We start from the raw sequence: 13,039 nt of genomic DNA on the forward strand, positions 1-13,039 counted from the left end.
CTGGATAATGGAGAATATCCGTGTAAGGACATGTATACATACTCAATACTTTAGAATCATCTGCATTCTGACATTAGGGACTAATTTTCGTGGAATGCATGGTATCAATGCCCCGAAATTTTATCCCCAAAATTATAAGATTCCCCATCAGTTGAATTTAAAATCCTTGGATTCATGTCCTTTTAAGAAAGCTGGTTCTGTTTATACCATGAAATGCCATGCCCGTGATATTAAATGATGTGAAAATTGTTTGATTTAAATAAAAATTATGGTTGAAACTGGAATTTTTGATACTCACTTAAAATTATGTTATGAGATGTAATACTAGCCTAACGCACCTGTCATATCTTGGTTAATATGCTAATATGATGCTATCAACTGGTTCAAGTCATATCTTTCTGATCGAACACAACAGGTGGCCATCTTAGGGAAACTATCCAGTGCTCAAGAAATCTCATCTGGTGTTCCTCAAGGATCTGTTTTAGGTCCTGTTCTATTCATCTTATACATAAATGATATGCCATTACATCTACAAAACACACCTACTGATATATTTGCAGATGACACAACCATCAGTGCATATGACTCTTCACTAGCATGTCTTTGTAAAACATTACAGAACAGTCTTGATACTATCAACAAATGGTGTCACAGAAATTCTATGAAACCGAACCCCCAGAAGACTAAGGCAATGTTAATATCACCATCAAATAGGATCTATAATACAGACTGAACTTAAAACAACAGATATAACTAAACTAACCCTACAGCATCAAGAAATAGAATTCAGTGAATGTGAAAAGTTATTAGGAATTCATGTTGATCATACACTTCACTGGGAAACACAGATTGGCCATCTTCTTAAAAAATGCAACTCATTGCTATATCTTCTCTTACGCATTAAAGGTCCATTACTAAGGGAAAGTGAGTTGGCAATTTTTTTCATAGCCAGTGCATAGACTTCTGCAAGACACTAAATAATGAAGATTGGCAGGTCAAAATTTACAGAAGGTCTTTGGAACTCGAAGAAATGTATGTGTATTATGTTGAAATTTCAATGAATCGACAGAATGACCCCCCCAGGTCTTTTTAACTTTCTTTATTCTTCATAGAAAAATAATTGTACATATACTGCGATTTATTTCGAATTTCTACATACCAACTTTCATTTTCCAATAAAATGAAATAGTTTCTGTGCTTTTTAAAAGAAATTAAAATGTTCACTTTCCTTAGTATTGGACCTTTAAGCAATACTTGAGTACTGAAATGCGCAAAATATTTTTCAATGCATATATCTTACCCCACCTAGACTACTGTTGCACAATATGGGGAAACTGTAATAGTGATCTTCTGAACAATATCTACAAATTTCAAAAAAGAGCAGCATGAATTATTCTCGACAAAGACCATGACACACCATCAGAAGAACTCTTTCAAGAACTGAAATGGATGAAAATCCATGATCGAATTTCATACAAAAAGGCAATCTTTGTTTACAGATCAGTCAATAACCTTTTCCCACAGTACATGTCAAGCTTATTCTCACATTCAAATAATACTGCCCTCAGATCACACACACAACAATTTCTAAATGTACCTAAACCAAGATTAGAATTTTTCAGAAAGTCACTGGCCTACTCAGGTCCTATCATATGGAATAAAATCCCACTTAATATCCGCCAATCAAACTCCTTGTCAACATTTAAAACTTATTCTTGTCATGGTGGTACTCTGGTGGGCAGCAAACCCTTATGTAAATCTAAATATTTCATCCCATAAATATTTAATTTTACAGACTAACTTAGTTAAATGTATTTAGTTAAATGTATTTCATTGTAATTTTATTATGTTTTAATATGTTTGTATTAATGTATTCTTTCTCATGTACATGTATATATGTTGAGGCCCATATGTAAGATTGGTTTCCAAATATGTTTGCCTCGTAAAATTAAGTCATTATTATTATTATTATTATTATTAATATATAGGACTACAATGCCCCAACGATAACTTGATATTTACAAACATGACTATAAATAGATTAAAATGGAACATAGGGAATTCAGCATTTTTCTAGCATGTTACAATCTAAATATTTCTAAATTTTGTCCCAATTACAAATTAGCTCAGTGGTAAAGCATACTCTCCATGGTCAACAGATCTTTTGCCGTGTGGGTTCGAAACTCAGCATTGAGAATTAATTTTTATTTCACTTTTGCATAAAAATTTAGTTTCCTTCATGAGCTCTGTGACAATACGACAGAAAGGTATCTAAAGCCGATATGGCAGATCAGAATAGTTTATTATATATCAAAGATGATAGATTAAACGCATGCACTCAAGCCATGCGAATAATGAACATGCTATTGTGTTATATAAAGACATATATACAAATTCAAACCATCAAAGAAAGAAACAAAAGTAATGAAATAAAAATGAAAACGAATAGAAAAAAAATCTGAAAAAAAAACCCTCATGAAGATTCGAACCCACAAAACGATTTGCTTATATCCAATTGTTGTCTGCAGTTTACCCAACTGAGCTATGTTGCCATATACATAGTGGCTATTTAAAATGAAAGAAATACTAATATTTAATTGTCAAGTAAATGGGTAACCATTATGAATTATTATTTCATCAGTTATCATGAAATAGACTCGTCCTTGCGTTTCGGCGGGAATCGCGTTATCATTGGGGATTAGTATTTATCAGTGACCTGTTTACATACACCTCAGCTGGACTTGTTTACCACCTTTTTGTTAAAGGACACCTTGACCACTAAGAGAACCTAGCTAGATAAACATGCCCTGATATTTACCTTTTCACTTGTAAACATTCCTTCTGTGATGTTTACTGGTCGGTTTAATAAGTGATTCAGAGCTGAAACATTATGAGATTTATATTTCTATAATGAAAAGCTTGTTGTTTATATTGTTTGTATATATTGAGTAATTAAACACCTTTAAAAAAAAACATGAATGTCTTGAAGAAGCATTATTTACCAAAAAACAATATACGTATCTGGGAAGTTCATAAGTTTGATCCGAAGTTCTCTCCTAATCCAGGCCTGCTAAATATCTATAATGAACTTGCAACATGTCTATCTTTCAATTTGGACAGTACCATTAACTGCGACCAGTGCAGACCAAGATCCGCCTGGACATCCATGCAAGCTGATCATGATCTGCATTGTAGTACATTTTCAGAGAACTACCTTCCAATAATAAATGCTACTGCCTAAATTGAAAGACAGACCAATCCATTTTAGAAATTCAGAAGGGTGAAGGTTAAATTGGTGTTGAAAAATAATTATAAATCATGCAGTACTTCAAAATGCTCATGTTATACTAAACATATAGCAACAAAAAAGTTCATAATTATCATGTTTCCATTGTAAAATCACCAAGCAGCAAAGCACTAACAATAAGATTACTTTTCACTGTTTTTCCGCTGTTTTCTTATGCAGAACTTGGAATTTTGTGGCATTAATTGATTTTCCAGGGAGATTGCAGCCTACTTTAATTTACCATGTGCACAGACAGTTTCTGCTGCTATGTGGGAGTTTAGGCGGGTTTTACTGTGACAAATTATGGGTGATACTTTAATGGTATCTGTTGTTGATGTAATGTCAACATTTTCGGTCTTGATTTATTTGAATTTATCTTCATGTATTTTATTTACTTTCAGTCAAGTTGCATAAATAAGTAACATGCAGATGTCATTTACTAACCCTTGGTTAGCTATATAGAAAGAGTTCATAAGGTTTTCATTGGGGCATACACTTATTTGTGGAATGGAATGAGATACTTATTCCATTCCATTCCATTTCCATTCCAGTATCTCATTCCATTCGATTCCAAACTTCCATTCATTTTGGTAATGCCCCAGAATATTTAATTGGAATCATGCAATGTCAAGGGCAAACTAGCTTACTTAGAGTATGATGCAGTCTTGACAAGTAGTCTGAAGCTGTGGGATCTAATCTTGTCATGCTATTTTTCGTGTCCTCACCTACACAGTACTCTGTATAAGTTCAAATTGAATTGGATCCAAAAATGAGTTGCGGTTTGTGTTTTGGAGTTTAACGCCCTGATTCAACTTTTTTTCATTCATATCAGGACAATTAGTTTAGTGACATACCATTTCTGGGCAAGCTACCGCAGTTTACCAGTACTTGGTGCACAATTTCCTGTACGAAGTAACAATTTCCCTTATTGGAACAGAGGTAGGGGGTGAAGGAACACCCTGACTAAATGCCATGGGAAATGCTACGACCCGGATTCGGAATTGAACCCACGTCCCCCCATGAGGGACCAGCGCTCCAAATGAACATCAGAATAAATAACTTGGCCCTATTTTTTAATGTTTCAAAGCAAAACAAATAATCCATTCTGATATCACTCGATCCCTATTCCACCCCCACCCCCCACACTCTTCCTCCTTAATCAAATAAAACCAGACCCAAAAAGAATCTAATGACCTAATGACCTTGTTATTTCTGGCAAAACAACAATTATTTTAATGAACCAATTCTACCTAAAGTTGAACTTTGGTTTGTCAATCTGTTACAAATGGCAATGAGATATGACCTAAAGATGTAAACAAATCAGTATGTTTTGGAATGGAATGGAATGGAAGGAGATAGTGAAATGGAATGGAATGGAATAAGTATCTCATTCCATTCCACAAATAAGTGTATGCCTTTCATAGAGAGGCTGTAGGGATCAGAGGCACATTATTATGTTTTCTGAGATGATTAACTGAGGATAATATATCTAGGTCTTTCATCCTCCACTGTCATTCTGTGAGGAAGTTGTAAGTAATGTGTTGAGAGGAGGGTTTGCATTCTACTAAAGGGGTTCCTTTTCTAGAAAAAGTTAATAATATTTTATTCTTTGTGTAAATAAGATGTGAGGAAGTTTTTTTTGGGGGGGGGGGGGGGGGTGGATATAGTGGTAGGTAAATTTAGTTTGGTTTTGCTATATAACTGCAAAGATTGATGAAAAAGCAGGGCAAATATTATAAATTAAAGTAGTGATTTTAGGAAAGCTTGATAATCCATATTTTATCATTGCAAAATCAATAAAATAAAAGCAAAGGAATGCAATATAAAAATCCGCTATATAAATAATAAAGAAGATTGTATTGGATCATTTTTGAAATCAAAGGAAAAATGTAATACTGTATATGTATTGTACAGTGATAATCTTTGCTATTTGTGTGGGCTAGAGAGAGCCTTTGATCAGTCAGTTATTTCAGAAATATTAAAAACAAACATCAAACAGCAATGGTCTAAAATGTGAGTTGTTCAAAGATGTAATCATAAGTATTTAAAGGCTGTAAATATACAATATAACCTCTATGTAGTGACACTCTGTGTAACGACACCTCTGTATTATGATATCTGTATGACAACACCTCTGTGTAATGACACCTTTGTATAACAGCTCCTCTGTATCATGACACATCTGTTTACTGACACCTCTGTTACTAGAGTCAGTACTTTCTAACAGTGCCGGGTGTATTTATGCCCCCGAAGGGAGGCATATAGTTTTTGAACCGTCTGTCTGTCGGTCTGTCTGCAATTTCTTGTGTCCGGTCCATATCTTTGTCATCGATGGATTGATTTTCAAATAACTTGGCATGAATGTGTACCACAGTAAGACGATGTGTCGCGCGCAAGACGCAGGTCTGTAGCTCAAAGGTCAAGGTCACACTTCGACATTAAAGGATAGTGCATTGATGGGCGTGTCCGGTCCATATCTTTGTCATCGATGGATGGATTTTCAAATAACTTGGCGTGAATGTGTACCACAGTAAGACGACGTGTTGCGCGCAAGACCCAGGTCCGTAGCTCAAAGGTCAAGGTCACACTTCGACTTTAAAGGATAGTGCATTTATGGGCGTGTCCGGCCCATATCTTTGTCATCGATGGATGGATTTTCAAATAACTTGGCGTGAATGTGTACCACAGTAAGACGACGTGTCACGCGCAAGACCCAGGTTCGTAGTTCAAAGGTCAAGGTCACACTTAGACGTTAAAGGATAGTGCATTGATGGGCGTGTCCAGTCCATATCTTTGTTATCGATGGATGGATTTTCAAATAACTTGGCATGAATGTGTACCACAGTAAGACGTGTCACACGCAAGACCCAGGTCCGTAGCTCAAAGGTCAAGGTCACACTTAGACGTTAAAGGTTATTTTCATGATAATGCATTAATGGGCATGTCCGGTCCATATCTTTGTCATTCATGCATTGATTTTAAAATAACTATGCATGAATGTGTGACACAGTAAGACGACGTGTCGCGCGCAAGACCCAGCTCCGTAGGTCAAAGGTCCTAAACTCTAACATCGGCCATAACTATTCATTCAAAGTGCCATCGGGGGCATGTGTCATCCTATGGAGACAGCTCTTGTTATTTTAAGAAGGCCAGTTTGTTTCCAGGGTTACAACTTCTGTATAGAATGAGTCCCTAAATGCTTTAGATATCATAATTGGATCCACCTGTATTACTAACTCACTGGAATTGAGTCTTACCTAGTTTCTGGGGGTTTTTTGTGCTGTGTTTATCCTGAGAGGAAGATTAAGCGACATTTATTTCCGTATCATTTCAGGGGTATAAGTAGTGTAGTTAGAAAATGTACAGAAAAGAATACGGGTAAAGAATATGCCGTAAAGATCATTGACATCAGTGGCGAACGATCAGACTCGTACCAAACCGAACAGACCAAGGATGACACTATACGAGAGATTAACATTCTACGCATGTGTACTGGTCACGAACAGATAAGTAAGTTTGCAGTTTTATTTAAAGCGACATATTCACCATCACTTCTTTGGGAAGTAGATGTGAAGTCCAAATTTTGGAGAGAAAAAATATGCTTTAAAAGTTGCTGTTGGAATTGAAAATTTGATACAATGATTATGAATTTTCAGAAGTGCACAAAACTGTTTGAAAAGAAGAAAAAACATTTGAGTATCTAAACTGCCTGTAATAGATATAAACCAAAGTGTACAATGTAATCTACAGGTCTTTTGTCTTAAATTCTAACTCCATATAAAGGAAGATATCCAGGTTCAGTGTAACGTTTCGTTATATATCACTGTGAAATCTTTTAATTTCATGGGTGTAAAATTTTGTGATTTTGCCCAAAATGACTGTTCTGCTGGGGTACAAATTTGTTGATTTCGTCTAAGATAAAAGAATGGGAATTTTGCTTGTTCGTTAGGATTTAGATTCATGGATTGACCATGAATTTCCAGAAAATTAGTCTCCATAAATATTACTGATTTTGCAATGTTTGAAATTTTCTGCATCACGGAGCATTTCAATTAAAAACACTATTTTTAAAGTCTTATCAAAATACGGAAATCTATGCAGTTTGTCTGTTTACTTCCAGATATATTTTGGATGATTCAGCAATATTTTAGTAAGTAACAGCTGTGCAGAAATGTTTCACAACCATGAATAATACTGAATATTTTCTGTGTTTCAGTTGAACTCCATGATGCATTTGAAACCCCCACCTTCATCTTTCTAGTCTTTGAATTGTAAGTATTTTATTTGCTTTAAACTAAATAAACAGTGCCATTCTTTAGCACAATTTCTGTTACTTAGCTGATGTTGACAGTGTTGCAGGATTACACTGATTTTGAACCTGTACTTAACATAAAACTGACAACTTCCCCTCATGAATAAGAGATGGGGACAAATAACTTTTATGGGGTCATAAAGTCTGTGGTCATGTTGTCATAGCCCACCCGCTTAGGTCAGTAGGAAGGGCACAGATCTACGGAAACGGGTTGTGAGTTCGATCCCTGAGTGAGGGGTATGTTCTCTGTGTCAGCTTGATAAGGGACATTGCGTTGCGAATCATTCGTCCTCCACCTGTAATTATGTGGAGAAGTTGGCAGTTTCTTGCAGGAAACAGGTTAGTACTGGTACACAATCCAGGATTACTGTTTAGATAAACTGCCCACTGTTACATAACTGAAATTCTTATAAAATTTCAGGGTTGCTAAACTAAAAATGGATTATTTTGCATGTTTATTGATCTGTAGCCACTGAGGTAGCACAATAGCCTTGTAATATGATGCGTTTTTTATACAAAACCAAGTTGTATGATACAGTAAGTTATGTAAATAGATGCAGAACAATTGTTTTATGTTGATGTAGCAATTTATATGAATACATTGAGGGTGGAAAAGAAGTCAGTTGTTGAGGCAGGTTTTGAACACAACCAGGGTCACTATTGCACTTCTGCTTAAGCTAGTGCTGATGGGGTGTGATGGAGGCAGCACTTTCCATTACCTCACATGGACAGACTCAGTCAAAGCAAGTCTACTGAACGTTGGTACTACTTGTGTTCCTAGAGTGCTTCCAAAGGATCTTTTTTTTATACGCCCGTCTCTGAAAGAGCGGGGCTTATTATGTGAACACCTATGGCTGGCAGGCGGGCGGCGTCCAAAGCATGTCCGCTCCCTAAGTCGAATAGTTTTCATCCGATCTTTACCAAACTTGCTGACAATGTTTGTGGGCATAATATCTCGGCCAAGTTTGATAACGAACATAACTGAATATTTAGACAGGCACTCTTGTTGTAAATATTGACACCTCAGTGGTAATGGGTACAGAGATTGAGTTTAAATAACTTTCAAGCTTTCTTCACCATCAAGCTAAGATCAGTGGGTATAATTGGTTTGTTTACTTAAATTATCTCTTATTTGTATCAAATTAGGTGGTGTAGAGGGTCAGAGAAAGGTTGTAACAGATCACAGTTTCCTGGGGGAATGTTTTTTATAACCCACACACCAGTTCAATATCTCTTGATCTTTGTGAAATAAATTGAACACAATATGACATTTTTGTATAATATGTAAGTGGAATTTAACCCTTAGCTTGCTAAATTTCTGAAATGGACTGATCCATCATTCAGTTTGGGCAATACCATTTATAATTCAAAGGGGTGATCACTGAAAATTTATACTGAATAGCGAACAGTGCAGACCATGATCAGACTGCACGGATGTGCAGGCTGATCTTGGTCTGCACTGGTCGCAGAGGCAGAATCACTGCCACCAGCATGCTAAAGGTTAAACACCTTTGTTTATAATATGGCTGAGCCACATTTTTTGTTAGCCCACCATCATCAGATGGTGGGCTATTAAAATCACTCTGCGTCCGTGGTCCGTCCGTCCGTCATTCCGTCCGTCCGTCCGTCCGTCCGTCCGTTAACAATTTCTCGTTATCGCATCTCCTCAGAAACTACTGGGGGGATTTTGACCAAACTTTGTCAGAATGATGTATTGGTACCCTAGTTGTGTCCCCCTGAAAATCAGACTGGTTCAACAATTTATGAGTGAGTTATGGCCCTTTGTTTATTTCTATAATTTATATAGATTTATATAGGGAAAAACTTTGAAAACCTTCTTGTCCAAAACCACAGAGCCTAGGGCTTTGATATTTGGTATGAAGTATCATCTAGTGGTCCTCTACCAAGATGATTCAAATTATTTCTCTGGGGTCAAATATGGCCCCGCCCTGGGGGTCACATGGTTTATATAGACTTATATAGGGAAAAACTTTGAATAACCTCTTGTCCAAAACCACAGGGCCTAGGGCTTTGATATTTTGCATGTGACATCATCTAGTGGTCTTCAACTAAGATTATTCAAATTATACCCCTAGGGTCAAATATGGCCCCGCCCTGGGGGTCATATGGTTTACATAGACTTATATAGGGAAAAACTTTGAAAATCTTCTTGTCCAAACCACAAAGCCTAGGGCTTTGATACTTGTAATGTAGCATCATCTAGTGGTTCTCTACCAAGTTTGTTCAAATTATCCTCCTAGGGTTAAATATGGCCCCGCCCCGGGGGGTCACATGGTTCATATAGACTTATATAGGGAAAAGCTTTTAAAATGTTCTTGTCAGTAACTACAACATTCAAACTTGGACCACATGTATATTTTTGATTGGCAAGATGAACCTTGACATGAGTTGACCTTGATTTTGACCTAGTGACCTACTTTCACATTTCTGTAGCTACAGCCTTCAAATTTGGACCACATGCATAATTTTGTGCACTGGAAAAAACTTTGACCTTTATTTTGACCTAGTGACCTACTTTCACATTTTTGAAGGTACAGGCATCAAATTTGGACCATATGCATAGTTTCATGTTTCAAAATGAAATTTGACATTGATTTTGACCTAGTGACCTACTTTCACATTTCTCAAGCTACAGCCTTCAAATTTGGACTACATGTATAGTTTTGTGTACCGAAAAAAACTTTGACCTTGACATTGACCTAGTGACCTACTTTCACATTTTTGAAGGTACAGGCTTCAAATTTGGACCACATGCATAGTTTTGTATTCTGAAATAAAATTTGACCTTGATTTTGACCTAGTGACCTACTTTTACATTTCTCAAGCTACAGCCTTCAGATTTGGACCACTTGCATAGTTTTGTGTACTGAAATGACCTTTGACCTTTACATTGACCTAGTGACCTACTTTCACATTTTTAAGGTACAGGCTTCAAATTTGGACCACATGCATAGTTTTGTATACCGAAATAAAATTTGACCTTGATTTTGACCTAGTGACCTACTTTTACATTTCTCAAGCTACAGCCTTCAAATTTGGACCACATGCATAGTTTTGTATACCGAAACAAACTTTGACCTTTACATTGACCTAGTGACCTACTTTCACATTTTTGAAGGTACAGGCTTCAAATTTGGACCACATGCATAGTTTTGTATTCCGAAGTAAAATTTGACCTGGATTTTGACCTAGTGACCTACTTTTACATTTCTCAAGCTACAGCCTTCAAATTTGGACCACTTGCATAGTTTCGTGTACCGAAATGAACTTTGACCTTAAGATTGACCTAGTGACCTACTTTCACATTTCTGTAGCTACAGGCTTCAAATTTGGACCACATGCATAGATTTGTGTTGTGTAAGGAAATGAAATTTGACCTTGAGCTAGTCAATAAGTCTTGAAATTTGGAACACTCAAAAATGGCACATTGGTGGGCGCCAAGATCACTCTGTGATCTCTTGTTATGAACATAAGATATGTCCGTTTATGTTTAATAATTTTTTGAATAATTTTTTCGCATAATTATATTTGCCAAAGCTTTGACTATTGATTAACATAGTAGGAAAATATTGAATCCATTATTTATGATTACCTCCCTTTATGATCCAACTGATATAAGTTCGTGACTGTGTAGTGTATAATAGTGATTTTCTAACCATGCCATCAGGTATATCTGTTTTAAAAAACTGAAATAAAATTGAAAGGCCTTTAATTAATATGGAACTTTAAGGTGGCATTCATAACTAATACCAATATAGTATAAACAAGAAATATCTTTAAAAATGATGGTCGGCGAATTGCAATAAGGAAAGAAGTTTATGAATTTTTCATCTAAATTCATCTTTCGTCAACATTTTTCAAATTGCAAAACTAAACACCGCACAATTTAAATGGTTCTCTTTTAATTTTTCGCAAAGGTTTCGTAGGGCTGCAATTTTGTTTCGTTCATCCTTAGACGAATAATTACAGCAGTAGTTTGATGAAGATTCATGAAGCGGTTCATGAGAAGAGGTCATTAAACGTGTTTATATTTTTAGCTAAATTGGTCCCTATCCCCATTTGTAACAAAAAAGCAGGAGACCTTACGATATTGTTACACATCGAGTTTGATAAAAATCCATTACATTTTAGTGGTTAATGCGAAGAAAGGCATATCTACTTTTAGCTATAGTGGTCACTAATAGGGCCCAAGTTCCTATATAAATAAATTTGGAAGAGGACCTTATAATGATGCTCCAGACCAAGTATTAGCATGCGGGCCTAATAAAGATGCTACAAATCAAGTTTGATTAGAATACATGAGAAAAAATCAATTAAAGGATTTTTTTATTTCTAAAATAGGCCAACTGATCCCGCTTTAACAAATGCATATTCGCTATTCATGAATCTTTGGACAATGACGTCACACCTATAAAAAAGTGAAGGTCAAGCAAAACATACAATTGTAATTATTTCAATATTTCTGTTTCATAAGCAAAGTTTGACCATAGTCATATCACATAGATAAACTGTATGCAGCGTACCTTCATTTCAGTGTAATGAGATTCAGTTATTATATAGCATATATATAATAAAACAGATTTCAACTGAGTTCAATATTTGCATACCATACTAAAGAAAAATATTTATATATAATAAATATATCAAAGCAAACAAGTGCTCATTTTAATATGCAATCTGAATAAGTCACAAAAGCAAGAAACCTTTTCATATACAGACGACAATTGTAACAAGGAAAATCTTTTAAAAAGCACTTCTCTACATAAAAGACTCTTATCACACCCTTATTCATGTGATACGCAGACCGTATTCAGCTCTTTCTTTAATTTTATATATGTTGGTATTTGAACAGGTTTTTATCATATTTATTAAACTTACTTATCATTTTGAGATATATCAATATTCTTGTTAAATGTACTGAGCCAAAGTTAGCTTTAAAACTGTGAACAGCGTCGTTTAGGATAAACGCTTTGTCTACATTTCACTCAGCGTAGCACAATCAACAGAGTGAAAGAAATTGACACTCTCGTCCAATCAGGCAGAGTGTTGCATAAATCTTCCATGTTGATAAATTATCTATAATGCGTTATCAAGTAGTTTGATTTGCAAACTGAAGTCACGTGGCATAGGTAACGAAAACAAATTTAGACGGCGTCGCCGAAAAATAATTTGTTAAATTATTGTTATTGATTGTATTGTAGTAAAAAGATGGTCCAATTTAACCATGAAATGTTTTGAAGTAACTGATGCAGAGAACATCACGGTTATGTTTACCTTGTTCTCGCGTTTGTAGATGTTGTAATAGATTATAACATAATGACGAACAAGAATGACGCACATGTGTCTACGTTTTAGAGGATGTTTATTGAAGTATGATATTTATAGTTTAACAATACTTAGTATGTTCATACAATAACAAA

The 13,039-nt window shown here is 35.6% G+C and overlaps 1 protein-coding gene across 3 annotated transcripts in view; it reads left to right on the forward strand.

The window, feature by feature from the left end:
• The window catches only part of LOC123534848 (phosphorylase b kinase gamma catalytic chain, skeletal muscle/heart isoform-like), a 114,024-nt gene that overhangs the window by 74,391 nt on the left and 26,594 nt on the right, over positions 1 to 13,039 (forward strand). For all 3 annotated transcript variants that reach the window (XM_045317294.2, XM_045317291.2, XM_045317292.2), the window contains 2 exons: positions 6,621 to 6,796; positions 7,503 to 7,557. In XM_045317294.2, coding sequence (XP_045173229.1) covers positions 6,621 to 6,796; positions 7,503 to 7,557 — 231 coding nt within the window. The remainder of the gene's footprint in view (positions 1 to 6,620; positions 6,797 to 7,502; positions 7,558 to 13,039) is intronic.

The sequence above is a fragment of the Mercenaria mercenaria genome, chromosome 12 (genome assembly GCF_021730395.1).
Source record: "Mercenaria mercenaria strain notata chromosome 12, MADL_Memer_1, whole genome shotgun sequence".
NCBI classification, from domain to species: Eukaryota; Metazoa; Mollusca; class Bivalvia; order Venerida; family Veneridae; genus Mercenaria; species Mercenaria mercenaria.